Source organism: Bombus fervidus, chromosome 15 (assembly GCF_041682495.2).
Source record: "Bombus fervidus isolate BK054 chromosome 15, iyBomFerv1, whole genome shotgun sequence".
In the NCBI taxonomy this organism is placed as follows: Eukaryota; Metazoa; Arthropoda; class Insecta; order Hymenoptera; family Apidae; genus Bombus; species Bombus fervidus.
In genome coordinates, this window is record NC_091531.1 from 7,409,087 (window position 1) to 7,424,508 (window position 15,422).

Below are 15,422 nucleotides of genomic sequence, written 5' to 3' on the forward strand. Positions count from 1 at the left end.
TAAACAGGTACCGTCCAAGAATAAACATTGAATTATACCACTGTGCATTCCTTTTATCTATAGGTAGGTTTCATTAAAACGATAAAATAGGGAGCAATAAAGAATAATGTTCTTTATAATGAAAACAATATAATATATTCCATGTTACAAATAATTTAATAAAAGTACAAAAATTAATATTAATCTTAATCTAATTATGGAATTAATATATAATTAAGAAAAAAATAATAGTATCTTTGCTACAAAAGATACAATGATTAAAGTATACAAAAATATGAAATACTTTTAGTTAAAAAATACAGTAATTTGTGAGCGTATCATTTATTTTTCTAAAGTAAAAAAGACATTAGTCACAATTTTGTATTTAATTGAAATGGAATCAATTTATGCGGCTCTGAAATGCAACATAAAAAGATCGAATACATTATTTTCTATAATTATATTATGTATCAGTCTTTACTACCTAAAGTATAATTAATCCAATAAAAAATCACAATTAAAGAAATTTGTTCGATATATGAGATATTTTTTTAATGATTTCGCATTCATAATAAATATAATACATTTTTCTATATTCTCATATTTACATTGCATTTATAATCGTAAAATTAATATTTGTAAGTGAATAATAGGTATGATTTAGGGGAAAATTCTTTGCATTTGTTGTAGTTAATCTACGTTCCCCACAGTGCTCTGAAGGATGGATGACGTCCACTGCCCAGTAACTTTATCGACTGTATATAAGTCTCTGTAGATGGGGATTAAGAATTCACTTACAGTAGCCCCTGCTTGTCGTAAGAGGTGACTAACAAGGGGGGGGGGGGAGAATTGTGCAAGGACGTTTAGTAGAAATCCGCACCTCACTATTATATAAATAAATCTCGACACTCATATATCAAAGCTTAAAGGAGACTGTCCGAAAATTGAGTCATGATTAGTTATAAAAAATCCACATGGAGGGACAAGAAAGTTATCATTCTACCCATGCGTGACATGTTATGAATGTCTCAGATAGAGACAGAGACAGTTTACTCATCTCTGTCTATCTGTCTCGAATTTTGTTGCCTTCCCACAACTAGTCACGACTCAATCTTTGGACGGTTTTTCCTAGCGAGTGTCGAGACCTGTTTATATGATCATCATGTCCCGCATTCCTTTTTCCTTCAGGAAGTAAAATTTTAATTCCAAACAAAAAAGTAACTAGGAAACGAAATTAAATACTTTAATTATTACAAATCACAGTAAACAATCATAAAGAAATTTGAGGTTACTTCAAAATTTGGAAATTTTATGATCTGCGGTAATAAATGGAATGTTTTAATTACCAAGAATTCTATTAGGCAATTATCACGAATTTAAAGTTATTCCAAAATTCCAAAACTTATGCTCGAAATTTCATTAACAAAAATATAAAATAATGATTTACGTAAATTATTCCACCTTCGTTGCAGTCTGTTCATCATATTGGACCGAAGGTACCATGGGTGGCTTGAACCCGTATTCCATTTTGGACTGCCTGAAATTTCCAGTGTTACCAATTTCCTGCCTCGTTCTTCTTAACGTTGTCTGAACATCCGGTGCTGAGTACAGAGACTTGGATTGTATTGTAGTGGCAGTTTTCCTTGGTACTGGACCTACGTACTCGTCCTTAACCTTGTCCTTCTCCGACGTCCTTCCATAAGCCACCAAATTACCATTAGTTACTGAATAAGTCACCGAATGAGGATGTTGAACGCTGTATGACGCAAATTTCTTCGGCAATGAGTGTATCAATGGTTGCCTAGCATGAGGACGATTCAAGGCCAAATACCCTTGTCCATAAAACTGGTTTGTCGAATTATAGTAACTTTGTTCATTATCAGTTCCATAAATTGGCTCCACTGGTGTCTGGAAATTCTGCCTTACCGATTGCTGATAATTACCATCAGGCTGAATATTATAAATTGGGGCTGACTTTATATGTTTACTATTCTCCAAGGGATAAGGTCTACCTTTCTCGATTTCTATCGAGTACGGTCTAGGTAGGAGCACTGGCTTCTCAATGACCTTCTCCACAGGCACTGGTACCGGTACAGGTTTCTCTACCACCTTCTCCACCGGAATTGAAACCGGTTGAGAAACCCTAAAATGAATTGGTAAAGGTATGATGAACCTCTGGATGGCGAATGGTACTTTCTTCTCAATCACCTTCTCCACGTGGACAGGATATGGGATCCGTATCTGCTTCTCTACTACCCTGTCTATCGGTATGTGTACAGGAAATGGTTGGGGAATCGTTATCTGCTTCTCGATCACTTTCTCCACTGGGTATGGCACCTTTTTTTCAATCACGTCCACCGTCTGAGGCACATGGATGTTCTTTTCCACGGAATACGGCTGTGACATCGACATCAGAAGCCTCAATTCAGTCGGTGGTTCGCTGGTAACTTTGGTCAGCAGAATCTGAGGCGCTTCTTGATTCACTTGCAGATTTTCTAAATTAGTCAAACCTGAAAGACTCTCTATTCCCCTTGATGGCTGTGCAACGGCAGGGGCTGGCCCCTTTGGCAGCTCGTAGTTACTCAATTTAATTTTTGTTTCAGGAATTCCTTGCACTCTGGAATGTGTTACCTGATCATATTGAGCGCCGTCTACTTGCCCCGTAACCCCGAAAATGGGTTTGACGTCTACTGGACGAGGCAAAGCCACGGTCTGATCGACCTGACCACTTCCTGCTGAATAAATAACGTCATTCTCATTCACATTATACTCATAACGACTATGTTCTTGGTTGTTAATATTTTCGTCCAAGATCTCGTTGCTCCTGTATATATTAATCTGGCTTTGTCTCTGATCCTTCGATTGACTTCTTCCTGGCTTTCTATAGTCTTCCTGTGCATGCTGTTTTACTAATGGCAGCTGCTGGGCGCTAGGAATGAACTCCACAGGGTAGTGGATCTCCTGAATGGGGGCTGTATGGAATATTTCTACGGATTTTTGGATTTCAACCGACTGAACTGGCGAGTTCGTGGCTACCACCTCAGAAATTTGCTCTTGTTGCGATACCTGATCACTGTCGAAGCTCAAGTTACTAGACACTGGGGCGTCGCTTTGAACCAAGCTTTGAGTATCAATCTTGGTAACTTCTGGGATCTCAGATTTGTCCTGGGGATATAGTTTTGTCAATGTGATTTGGTCATTGACTAAATTTAAATCTTGCCCAGCGTTCATCAAGGCGACACCAACCTGCAGAGGATTTAGGATGACAGGTGGTGCTGCCAAATATCCATCTTCTGAAACTTTTGATTTTACTGATTCCGTTACAGCTGTGGTTAGCTTTGAAACCTCGTTTTTATCAGTATAATCAGGTGTGGTAGTGTAGGAGTATTTCTTCTGTCGTGGAAGGTCTGGAACCACTATTGGTCCAGAAAATTTGCCTAAAGAAACTGATACTATGGGAGCAGAAGTTGATGAAGAAGCATCCTTAATTATGGATGAACTGTTAGCACGATCTCCATCAGTTTCCTTCTGCTTCAAGATTCTCTGAGACTCTGTGCTCTTCATTAGAGAGAAAGGAAGTCGTTCTTTCAAGGACGTGTTTAGATTACTATTTGAAGTATTCAATTTTTTGGATACGTAAGGACGAGCACTCTTTCTATACTGTTTTCTTTGATCCTCGGAAACCGATGAAGCATCGAAAGGTTGTCTTATTCTGAATCGTCTGTGACTCTCGTTATTTCTTGGTCTGGATGAGGATGAGCTACGTACTCGTTGTCCAAATTCGCCTATACTTTCAATATCTAGATTTTCTTCTGGTATAGATTGATCTATGTCACTGGCGTTACTTTCTTGAGAGAAATATTTGCTAGTTGTGCTCGAATCTTGTAGAACTATTTCTTGAGACGGAATGTACTCCACTGTGACTGTCTCGTTAAATGCACTTTGACTGGTCCTTCCTAACCTCGAAATGGTATCGAGCGATTCGTTTAATATGTCTTCTGAAGAGCTTTTTGCTTTCAAAGGTAGGATATATGGTTGAACTAATTGTTTAGGATATTGTTGTTGGGATTCATTCTGGAAAGATGTATATTATTATATTATTAAATATGTACAAAGTATATTGATAATATATACATATATAAATTGTTATTATTATTTGAAATAATGAAACCCTAGAGAATAAATGATCAATGCTAAAATTGTTATCAACGTTATTGATATCATGGAAATTAGAATTTCGATAAAAATACGAATTTCAGCAAAATCATTAAGCATTCAACTCTAAAACCAAGAATACCAAAATAATGAACAAAAGAAATTAGATAAAAAAGAAAATTAATTCTATCTAGTAGTAATTATAATTTCCCAACATTCAACTAAGTATTACAAATAAGTTAGATATTTTTACTGAAAGAACCGGCGTGCATTCACGTGGTGTATGGTTGTTTACGCAAAAATAAACGCCAATGCACCTGGACAGCGTAATAATCGCTCCTGCAGACGTTTCCTTTTACGCTCGAGAGAAAGCGCATGTCAGAGGATTATTGGAGAATGGAAATGCGCGTGGAACTTGCAATATATATGAATTCCTGATGTTATAAATTATCTATATAAAGAGATGACGGTAACCACGACTAACGTAATTTTTCACACGTTTTTATTATTCGTTTACACGATTTCAATGACGCAAATATTCGATATGATTAGTCAGCGCTTTGTGTAGCATCGAAGGCGAATTATATACTTTCCATCAATCAGGAAGGGAAAGCGAGGAAATCCTTCTATTCCTTTAGTTCTCTCAAAAACCAATCGATTAGTTATAAATATAGTCGTTTAAACCAGTTAGGCTATTTTAACATATTAATAAATCAACAAAATTTAGTATTTTCATTAACAAATGTGATTTGCTTGTAAATAAAGATAAATATCTTTTGTGTTTTGTTTAAAGTTTAAAATAATAATAGATTATTCTTTCAAAAATAGTTTTGGAATATAATTCAGGTTTTTCTAAATTTTTATATTTTTATGACTATAATTAGAACGGAAATAAAATTTAAATAAAAATTTGTCCTATCTACCAGGTATTATAATAATGTTTGGACGTTTCATGTATTTTTGAGAAAAATAAATTTCTAGTGTTACATCAGGTGATAAAGTCTAATAATATTTCTAAAGTTAAATGACTTTCAGTTATCCAATTTGTGTAGGATCTTGTATCCAAAAATAAATTAACGTGTACCTACCACTTGATGAATTTCCTTTTTCTCATTAAGAAATTTCACAGTCAGCGTTTCTTCCTCTTCTTTAATAGCTTTGGCAATTTCAGAGGAATTGAAGATTCTCTCATGTTGATTTGTAAATTGTTGTTCGATATTTTCAGTTTCCTCTTGTTTCTGGCTATTGAGTAGATCTTGATCATAGGCATGTTCAAAAAGTTTCTATAAATGAAAAAAATGTTATTAATATATCATCAACCATCAAATGATCTATTAATTGACATTCCAATAATTGATTCTATACTACTACAGTATTATAATTCATAAAGCTCGAAATCCATCGATAATAGAAAATTCTGTAAAATAACGTTTTTAACTGTGTTTAGTTTCTTCCGGTTGGTTTGTTTGATACCATTTTCTCCATTGATCGATATTTGAATAATCAATTACTCCATTAATCAACGCCTTATTGTATTGTCATTCAGGATAAACACTCGAAGAAGATAATGAAGAACCTTTTGAAATAATGTTTCCAATAATGTTCAGATTTTTATGGTTCGTTTTCCTGTTGTTAAAAAAAAGAATCACAGAAGGCACCGGTGTTTCAATAAGAGAAGCAATGCTTCGCGTTGTATAGACAGGCTGTACCAGTCATCAAGGCACGAGCCAGTGGGCGAGGCCGAGCGTCTGACCCAATTTGTTTCAAGTAGAAGTAGAAAACAGATCATGAAGAAGCTCTAGAAATGAAACTCACGGCTCCCCGAGTGGGCAAACGAGAGTAGAAAATCGCCAAGTCGATGATTTTGGTAAAAATAAATAATAATTGGTGAAACTCACTCGACTAATTGATAATTAATTCATTTTATTGTTAGTTACTACTTTTTACTACTAATAGAATGTGTTAAATAATTTCAAAATAAATACTTTCACCAATGAAATTGCTAAATTTGGTTGTTTGTGAAATTGATAATTGATTATGATTTTTAGAGACCTTTGAATATATTATAAATGATTCAGAAGAAATAAAAATAAGTTGTCTTTTATAGACTATGTGTCTATCTATAGGAATTCCCTGTAGAATCGTTGATAGAAACAAGATTCTATTTTAATAAGTCCAATGTTTCTTTAGAAACTTTTATCACAAGAACAGGAAGGTACTCACAGAAAATTATGTAATTCTTTTGAAGAATTCATTTCTCTACTGCAAACAGCTTCTTATGGATTGATGGAAAAGCAAAGAAAAAGAAGAAGATATTTATAAAGAATACATTAAAATATAAAATAAGTAAGAAATATTATAACTAAGAGTCCTCTAAAGAATTCTTAGAAAACCAAAGATTCCATTTTCAATAAATCTAATGTTTCTTTAAAACATCAACTCACAGGAAACTATAAGATTTTTTTGAAGAATTAGTGACACTTTTTGTGGACTATGGTAGATCGAAGACAATCATAGGAGGTGCAGATCAGATTAATGGGGATATAAGATACAAATTTTGCTTAAGTAGAGTATCATCGAGCAAGAGGAGGTTGAAAATAACGCAGCTGGCCAGGCGAGATGAGAGAAAGGTGGACGTTACGGTACCGACTACCGGTCTCCCTTTCTCCAGTACCATTCGAGCGAGAAGAAAGGCGAAACAGGAAAAGATGCGCGCTGCATTCTTGCAGCTCGCGCAAAAGAAAAACCAGTGAGAGTCGCGCACCGGCTCTGAATCTTATTAAAAGCAAGCTATTTTGGCTATTCTCACATTAGAATGCACTTCCAATAAATTATAGGACCCAGCTTCCTTTTTGTCATCATGCCTCCTTTCTTCACTCTATTACTCATTTATTATCGAATAATCTGGAATACAATGTGTAATTGGTTAGTATAGTATTTTTACTTTACTCTTTGTTTAATAAAGTTTGGCAAAATTTTATAGTGTTAAACGTTAAGATATAGCATGCACTATATACTATACCATATAAAATCGGGTTGGACAAATTTAATTGGCTTGAAATTGAAATTAATTGTTTTTACTCCTCAGATTATATCTTTTCAAATTTTTAAGGTTCTAGACAATATAGTTGAGAAGTGTAATTAGTAATTATAAATACAATAGTCTAAAGTATAATGCTTGTTAAGTAGTAAAAAGATGTTCCCCTGTGATTTTTCCATAATCACATTTAGAATAAAAGTATGATCCACCAAAGTTACTAGGATAACCCACATAATATGACAATATTTCATTTGTTCAGAATAGTTGGTACATTCTGATGAATTCTTTAGAGAACTTGTCCGATAATTGCTGGAAATAACCACTGGAGAAATTCGCGACGCGGCTTGGGAACTGTTTGAGGTTTTTCTCCCTAAAAGGAGAATCTCCGAATGCAGTCGACAATATCTTCACTTGCTCTGGATCTTTCAGAATATTGGAAATAATCGGTAAACGATGTTTTACAAGATGAAATCAGCATTGGTAAAAGAGAAATCACTAGATAAGACAGCAAAGAAAGATTGTCTTCTTATTGGCATGTTTTGTGCTGACTAAAATCATTTTCTCCAGTTAAAAAGAGAAAAATGTTTTACTATTCCAACTTATAACTCAGAGAAGATAAATAATAGATTCCCTTTCATTTGAGATTGAAGAATGAGAGGTAAGCATTTTTTAATTAGAGAGGCTGTTATTATGGTGCAGCAACATGTACAGAATTGTCCTGCACTCTGTAACATTCTTTCGATACACACGACCGACAAAGAGCAACACTTTCACATTCTATGGCTCGTTGAAAAAAATGCAGAACTGGTGGAATGGTCAATGTCTTTGTCAGGGTCTCCGTAACTAGTGTATCAGCTTTAAGATCTTTAACTTCTTATGGAAGCTAGCTCTAGTAAAAATTTCTTCAAGAATTTCGTTCCTAATGGGAAATTTCATTAAAACTTGATTTGCTAGAGAAAAATTAGTCATTACATTGTTAATGAAATATTTCTCCAGGAATTGTATCGCTAGGAAAAGAATCATTTAGAATCAATTTATATCCTAGTGAAAAGCTTCTTATAGTTTTCGTTGCCCGGAGGATAATCTCTTTTTAAATTAGATGATTAATAAAAAATTTAATTATGGCTCTACCGATAGAACATTTCTTCAAGAATTAGATCATAGGAAAGAATTACTTTCTGAGTAGAATGATGACAGAAAGATTACTTTGGACATTAAATCACCAGTGAACAAATTCCTGAAACAAAAAACGGAGTCGTTTAAATTGGAGCAGAGAAGGTGTAAACAGATTTGCAGAAAGATTTGTTACCTCATGTGGGAGGAGGAGAAGAGAAAGAGAAAGGGAACGACCGGGATCGTTTACGTCGAATTTTTGACAGTAGGTGGGTCAACCCTGAACCAGCTTTCATCTGAAAGTGCGTGGAGAAAGTATTCGCAGTTTTTGTATGAAGAAATTCCTTTATCTGTGTGTATATCCTCCAGAATAACCACTATATCGTATTTCTTGTAAATAACTGCTTGTTTATCTTAGAGTCCTAAAATTTTGTAAAACCACTAATTTATATAAGTATCCACCACATTTACTAACTAAATACTAACTAAACTATTTAAATTTTCGGAAAAATAACGAGAGTAGAATACTGATATAAAAGTGGAAGAGATTTTCTCCGAGATATTACTAAAAATATATTTTGCATTTCGCTGCGACTGTAATCGATGCAACGATTAATTACGATTTCTAGTAATTAACCGAGTAACGTTCCTTTCCTTATGAATCGGGTTGCGAACCCTAATTACAGGAGATTGCGTTTCACGTCGGGCAGAAGCTACTGCAGGTGACCTACAGAAGAGAAAGTAGATAACTATGAAATAATGCTGCCCTTATCTCAGAAATTCTGTAAATGTCGGTAATTCAAAGTAAAATAATCTCTAACAAAAATAAAAATTCCTAGAAAATCTAAATTACGATACGAAGTTTAAATTCTGACAACTATATGAGTACTCTATAAACTATACAAATTTGAAACATGTAATATCAGCGAATTATAATAAAATCCTGCGTGATTCACGGAATATTATTCATGGATTATGCAAATTAAGAATGGAAATTATAACATCACACGACATTTCGATAAATTCCACCAGATCGCGTTAGATTTATTACAACCTTAACATAAAAATCTGTACAAGCATAAAGGCGTACCTTCTTTAACAAAATTGAAAATAGACTCGACCACTTTATACTTGCTGCTGATAAGCGAACAAGAAACAAGCATTCTAGTCGTTTCTCGAAGCGTGTAATGACACGTTGGTTGCGGGTAAACGTTTCTGGGTAGAAGCACAGGGGGAAAGTGTAAGCTATACTTTGTTAGATGGACTTGTCGGAAGAGAATGAGACGCGAGTGAAATGACCTAGGCAGCATGCGAAGGTTAAGGACGACTTTCACCTAAAACTTGCGGATGAAGGTTGGTTGGAAGGCCATTCGACTGGACAATCAATAAGCAAACAATTAAAGATTATTTGAAATGTTGCTAAGATGAAATCTACAAGACTTGAATATTTCTATTTGTCCGCAAGACTATTTTGTTCTTCCCATTAAAAATAGCAAATCATTATTTTATACATACGATTGAAAATGCAAAGATACAAGCGAAACGTAGGTCAAACAATGGTTACGTCCAAATTATATTTAAAAAATAAAGTGAGGTTAGGCATGTACCGCTACCCTCGTTTGACAATGTTTAATCTATAATTATCGATCATTAGCACGTACTTGATCAACTTGTAATTCTGAAACTCTTTATGTATAGCAATTTGATCAATTCTGCCTAGTGAATCAATCTAAATTTGGTTTCCCATTCAAAATAATCTCCTCCTGCATCATTAATTGAAAAAACCACCAAGATACATAGTTGTAGAAGTATGTTCAAGGCGTCGTCGAGACAGTACACGAAGTAGCACTCGAATGACGCCCGCAAGTAGATCGAGGTTAAAGATTTCTATGCCCGAAGGTTAAGGATGTCCCCGGATAGTGTCTATTGGTCCGCGGGGGTTACACGTGAAAGGTTCTTCTTCTGATTTACGTAAGGCAACGAAACTTGTTCTGTATTGTTTGTCCCGCGTCGAAAGTAACTTCCGCTCTGAGTTCGGTTCACTGTTGCATTCTCAAGGACAAGCGAATCGAGCTCCTCCGACTTATGGTTAGATTAAGAACCTTAGGTTAGGTTATGGAAACAGTACTAATTGATTCCGAGGATGATATATATATATTAGTAACAAACGATGATAATTTTCTTTTGTAGCAACCATTGTGCTTTTCTTCTGTTTAACGGTTTCCTTAATTTATAGAATTTGAATTAGGTTATGGAAATATTAGTAATAGATTCTCTGAAAGGTATATTTATAGTCGTCTTCGTTGAAAGGTATTACAGAGAGGCTAATAGAAACACATATATTTTCTTTGCTTAATAGCTTCGCCAATTTATGGAACTTGATCTATGTTAAGAAAACACTAATAGTGAATCTTTTAAAAGATATTTAATAATCTTCATTTTCTTCAATAAAAAATATAGAGACTTTAATATAAGGTTAATGTATCTTTCGTTTGCTTAAGAAAATAATATATAGTGATAAAAAAAACAATTGACTTTTTAAAAAATACTTAAAAAACCCTGAACCAATAATCCTCAAGATAATTAATTCATTAATCAGCTCTCAACCAATAATTCTACTTGTGAATACCGATATTCATAAAATGAAATTGTTCACAATTGTTTCCTTATGATCAATGTGATGTCATAAAATCGATCACTGGTTCATCAAAATACTATTAGGAGGAATGATATGCTATACATTAACGTCATAGCAAAGCAACAGGAAGTCAAAACTTTCTAATCAACGTGGAAAGACAAGGATTATTAAAGGGGGATGGAAAATAAGTGGTTTGGTGAATTCCTCGAAGCAGACGTGCTAATACGACCTCGACACACCGTTTCTCCAGTATACCGATTGAGATTTCTCTCTTGGATTGCATATAGCTGTTATCTAATCTGAACTTTTTTATTAGTCAGAAGAATCCCGCTTTCTTGTAACAAATATCATTAAAATTTAATGGAAATTCGCAATAAATAATGAAAAAGATTATTTAAAATTACTAAAAATTGTTATAGTAGAAATGTTAAAAGGAAATTTATCTAATAATTTCCTTTCAGTTAAAGTCCTTTAGTTTAAAAGTTAGAAAATATACATAGAAAAATTGTGTGGCAGATTTAGAAAAGAGAGAAATATAGAAATCTTCACCAACTAATTTGGAAGTTTAGAAGAGTGGAATGCAAATAGATCTGCAAACAGTAATCGGAGCTGGGAAAATGAAATCACTTGAGAAAAGATTTGCAAATCGTCGGCGTATTATGATACAGGAAAGTTCTTCGCGTTTACCTTTTCGTTGCTCCAGTTTCCATGGGAATCGGATTCCAATGTCGCTGTCACGGTTGTTATCCATATAACCGCAGCCACCTGTAAGAACAAACAATTTGTTTCATCAATTTCTTCTTTCTCCTCTGCTACATTCACAATAAAAGAATACTACTACTATACTAAAACTAAAAAAGGAAAAGGATACAATAATATAAAAATAAATACTAAACTCTTATTTTTAAACTCGTATTTTTATAAACCTAATTGAATACATAGAGACTATTATGCCTATGGGATATAATACTTTGGATATCTTGCGTATTATGTGCATTTCGTGCATTTTTGCAATTTTAAATTTCATCCGAATATATAAAACTCCGCAGTCTACTAATAACTAATGATAATACAAGAGAATCGACAAAGTAATAAAAGTATGATAAAATTTATACTCTTAAATCATAGAGACTTATTCTCTTTTATTTTAATAAGGAAAAAAAAGATAAAATACTAGAAGTGGAGAATTTGCAAAGCATTAAGCATATAGAATTTTGCAACCATTAAATTCTATTTCTCCCCATACTTCTATACAATATAAGCAAAATTATAGTCAGCCAATTTCCTGTTTCCATTAAATTCATCGACTTCGCCCTTAATGGCAAAGATCATCATAATCGTCAGTGTTTTCTGGGCTTCCTGATGTCGAGCAATATTTTTACTAGACACAAAAATAATTAGTTTTTAATGGAACGTTAAAAAAAATATACAGGGATATAGTTAAATGAAGATGGCTTTGTCACTGGAAAGAATTGTGTCAGTCACAATGCATAACGTGAAGATAATATTACTTCTTCGGTAACAATGATAAAAATATTTATATGTATTCTATATATAACTTATTAACATAGTAAACACGTTAGTATCGTTATTTCAAGTTTACTTTCGATTCTTCATTGAAGATTTAATTACTTTCTAACTGTTGCACATACATTAACTATAAATAGTTCTGGCAGTCGTAATGGGTTTACAAATTTCATGAGCGGATGTTAAATCAAATTTCTGAATAAATGAAAAAACGTTTACTCGGGATTTTAACTAATTGTATTGTAAAAAGTCTTATTTGTTTTTCAATAACAAAATTCATGAAATTTACTTAAAACAATTTGTAATAAGTTACAAGGAGATGTTAAATTAAATTTGCGAATATAGAAACTTTTTAAATAAATAATAGAAGTATATAAATATTAAATTTCTTAATTGTAATTTTCATTAACAAGTTCCGATTATACTGTACCATTTATGTTCTTACAATTTTACTATAGTCTTTTTCCAAAATTCACTCAACAATTTTACTAAAAAACATTTTATTTTCAAACAAATTTTCAAAGTTGAAAACGTTAATTAGAACACACTTAGAGAGAACAGAAGTTCATAAATGCTTAATCTTTTAATTTTAACTTTCATTTAAAAATTCCCACTCTGTTATACTATTTGTATTTTCGCAATTTTTATGATTTCTTCGATATTCGTTCAGCATTCTTGTTAAAAAAAATATTCCTATCTTTTACGCAAGAGAAATCGAAAGAGTTAAATGAAAAAAAAGACACTTACGAAATAAAGGAGATTCATGTCTTTTGTGTGTCGATTAGCGAGTCGTTGAACAGTAGTTCCTGCGCGTACTGCCCTCCCTAGACTTCCAGGATGTTCTTCTCTATTCTCTTATACGGCTGCCAATCCTCTGGAACCTCGATCCGATGCACGCACTCCGGAAAGAAATAGTGTACTACTTCGCCCCGACGCGATACACTTGACTTAACTGGTAGCTCCAGTTATCCCCACGCATCAAAGGAGTTCGAAGAGAGCTACGGTCACCTTTAAAGATCTCTTGACCAGCATCGGATACACACACTAGTCGACATCGATATTCCGTTCTGTAGAACATGATTTAACCAGGAAATAAAATAAAAATGGCTATTATTACTAGACTGCAGATTTTTATGCAAATTCATATTTTTATAAACATAACTGAAGGAATGGAATTTAAATAGAAACTTGTTTCACCTACCAGATATCATAATAAATTATTAAACTCTATTTTGGATATTTACATATTACATGCATTCCGTGCATTTCTACGCCCCTAAATTTCCCATAAGAGCATAAAAATCCTCAGTTTAATTACCACACTCCGTGACGAAATATTAGGACAATCTTGAATTTTTAAAGATGATGATGTGTACGAAGGTTTTATGCATAGGTGTACAAAGAATGTCCTTTTTTTTTTTTCTTTTTGGTAACTTGCGAAAAAGCGGCAACTGTTCAAGTTATCTTCTAGAAACGATATTTGTTTATGTGAAAAACAGGCGGGATAAAGTAGTAGGACATGCTTAATATATGAGATAAATAATTCACAAGAAAGCACAGAAACAAATTTAAACATTTGTAATCTACTTGTTAAATACGGTCAAATAAAATATGATTACATACCGTATAGTCGCTTGAAATATCGTTATTCAGATGATGGTATGCAACTGCTTTACAAGACTACCGTCAGAAGTAGAAATGTCTCATATGTAACTATGTTTAATTTTGTTGGCGATTCGCGCGCGAAATGCCGTGGAGGGAGGAAAAATTGTCGAATGAAAGGTCGAGAAAGTGACATTGATGGAACCAGCAAATTCCTCGTGATTCTGCGATTTTCCTTTCTTCTTCCACCAGTTATGATTGCAATTAATAACCGAGTTCTTGACCAAGCGTTAAAAAACACACAGAAGAAACGGAAAGTTTACCATTTCTCTTGTTGCTTCGAACTCACTACATTATTCGTATAAAAATATTCTAAAAATAAAATAACAAATTATTAAATGAAAAAATCCGGAAACGCTTTGAAAACATTTATAATGCTTCAAAGTATGGTAAATGTATTTGTAAATGCTATATCAATTATAGTAATATAAATTACATTATAATTACTAGTATATAATAGTTAGTAATTATACTAACTAGAAATGAAACATTTCGCAATACTAGTAGCTGAATTTACGAATAAAAGACCCTATCAACATATGTTTTATATACATAACCTAGCAATGAAATTTTGTAACATTTTATTTCCATAAAAATAACCTTTCTATAGAATGTACTAATATATGTATAATTTGTATCTAATCCTAACTGAAAGCAAACATAATAGTCACATGAAATAATTGGACTAAATTAACGGAGCATATCTTGCAAGGGAACCGAGCAGGAATAAATTATTTTTTTTTTTTTTTGGAACAGTTTCGCCCAACGACGCATGATACTTTTTTCTACAGTTTATCACTGAGTAGGCAATAAATAGTCTTGCCTTAGTTATTCGATTCCACTGCTTACTTTCGACTACCTTTCACTAGTTCGTGTGTATTCCTATTCGTCTCATTAGAACAAACAGAAACTGCGTTCAGTAGCATCCATCGTCAATATACACTTTCAACATCTTTACGAAACCTATAATACAAAAAGAGAATAAAGAGAATAGGATTATAAGAGAGAGAATAGTATAATGTTATAATTTGATCTTTCCCGGTTCGATGTTTGAAAAATTACATAACGAATTTTTTGTATACCAATTATAACAGTTAAATGTACTATTATGAGATAAGATTAACATAGAACTAGTTCTGGCACTGTTATGCTAATATCTGTAGCATGTATATTAATTGGTACTCCTAGAACTAGAATCAATTTCCAAATTCGATCGGTACTCGTCATTAGCGTATTTTGTAAATCGAACTATAGTTTTGTGATACTTATAGTACATCAGTAAAGTATGCTTAACTACAATCGTTCGAC

General features: G+C 33.3%; 1 protein-coding gene across 4 annotated transcripts; it reads right to left on the minus strand.

Moving 5' to 3' along the window:
* Positions 1-1,209: 1,209 nt before the first annotated feature.
* On the minus strand, positions 1,210-15,227 carry LOC139994666 (uncharacterized). Of its 4 annotated transcripts, XM_072017532.1 has the most exons (7): positions 14,964-15,227; positions 14,076-14,426; positions 13,697-13,919; positions 13,200-13,519; positions 11,613-11,690; positions 5,223-5,417; positions 1,210-4,053 (listed from the first exon to the last, which is right to left on the minus strand). In XM_072017532.1, the coding sequence occupies exons 4-7, from the start codon at positions 13,215-13,217 to the stop codon at positions 1,432-1,434; spliced, it is 2,913 nt and encodes a 970-aa protein (XP_071873633.1). In that variant the 5' UTR covers positions 13,218-13,519; positions 13,697-13,919; positions 14,076-14,426; positions 14,964-15,227; the 3' UTR covers positions 1,210-1,431. The 4 variants fall into 4 exon arrangements, with proteins under 4 accessions (XP_071873633.1, XP_071873631.1, XP_071873632.1 ...); XM_072017530.1 differs by lacking the exon at positions 14,964-15,227 and having other exon boundaries at positions 14,076-14,492; XM_072017531.1 differs by lacking the exons at positions 13,697-13,919; positions 14,964-15,227 and having other exon boundaries at positions 14,076-14,492.
* Between the last annotated feature and the right edge of the window lie 195 nt (positions 15,228-15,422).

What these genes read in the sequence shown, in the direction of transcription:
- LOC139994666 (XM_072017532.1), bottom strand. An exon ending in GAAACTGGAGCAACGAAAAG is followed by an intron (nt 5,418 to 11,612) that starts GTAAACGCGAAG and finishes TTTCATTTATAG; the next exon opens with AAACTTTTTGAACATGCCTA. An exon ending in AAAAGGAAATTCATCAAGTG is followed by an intron (nt 4,054 to 5,222) that starts GTAGGTACACGT and finishes ACATCTTTCCAG; the next exon opens with AATGAATCCCAACAACAATA.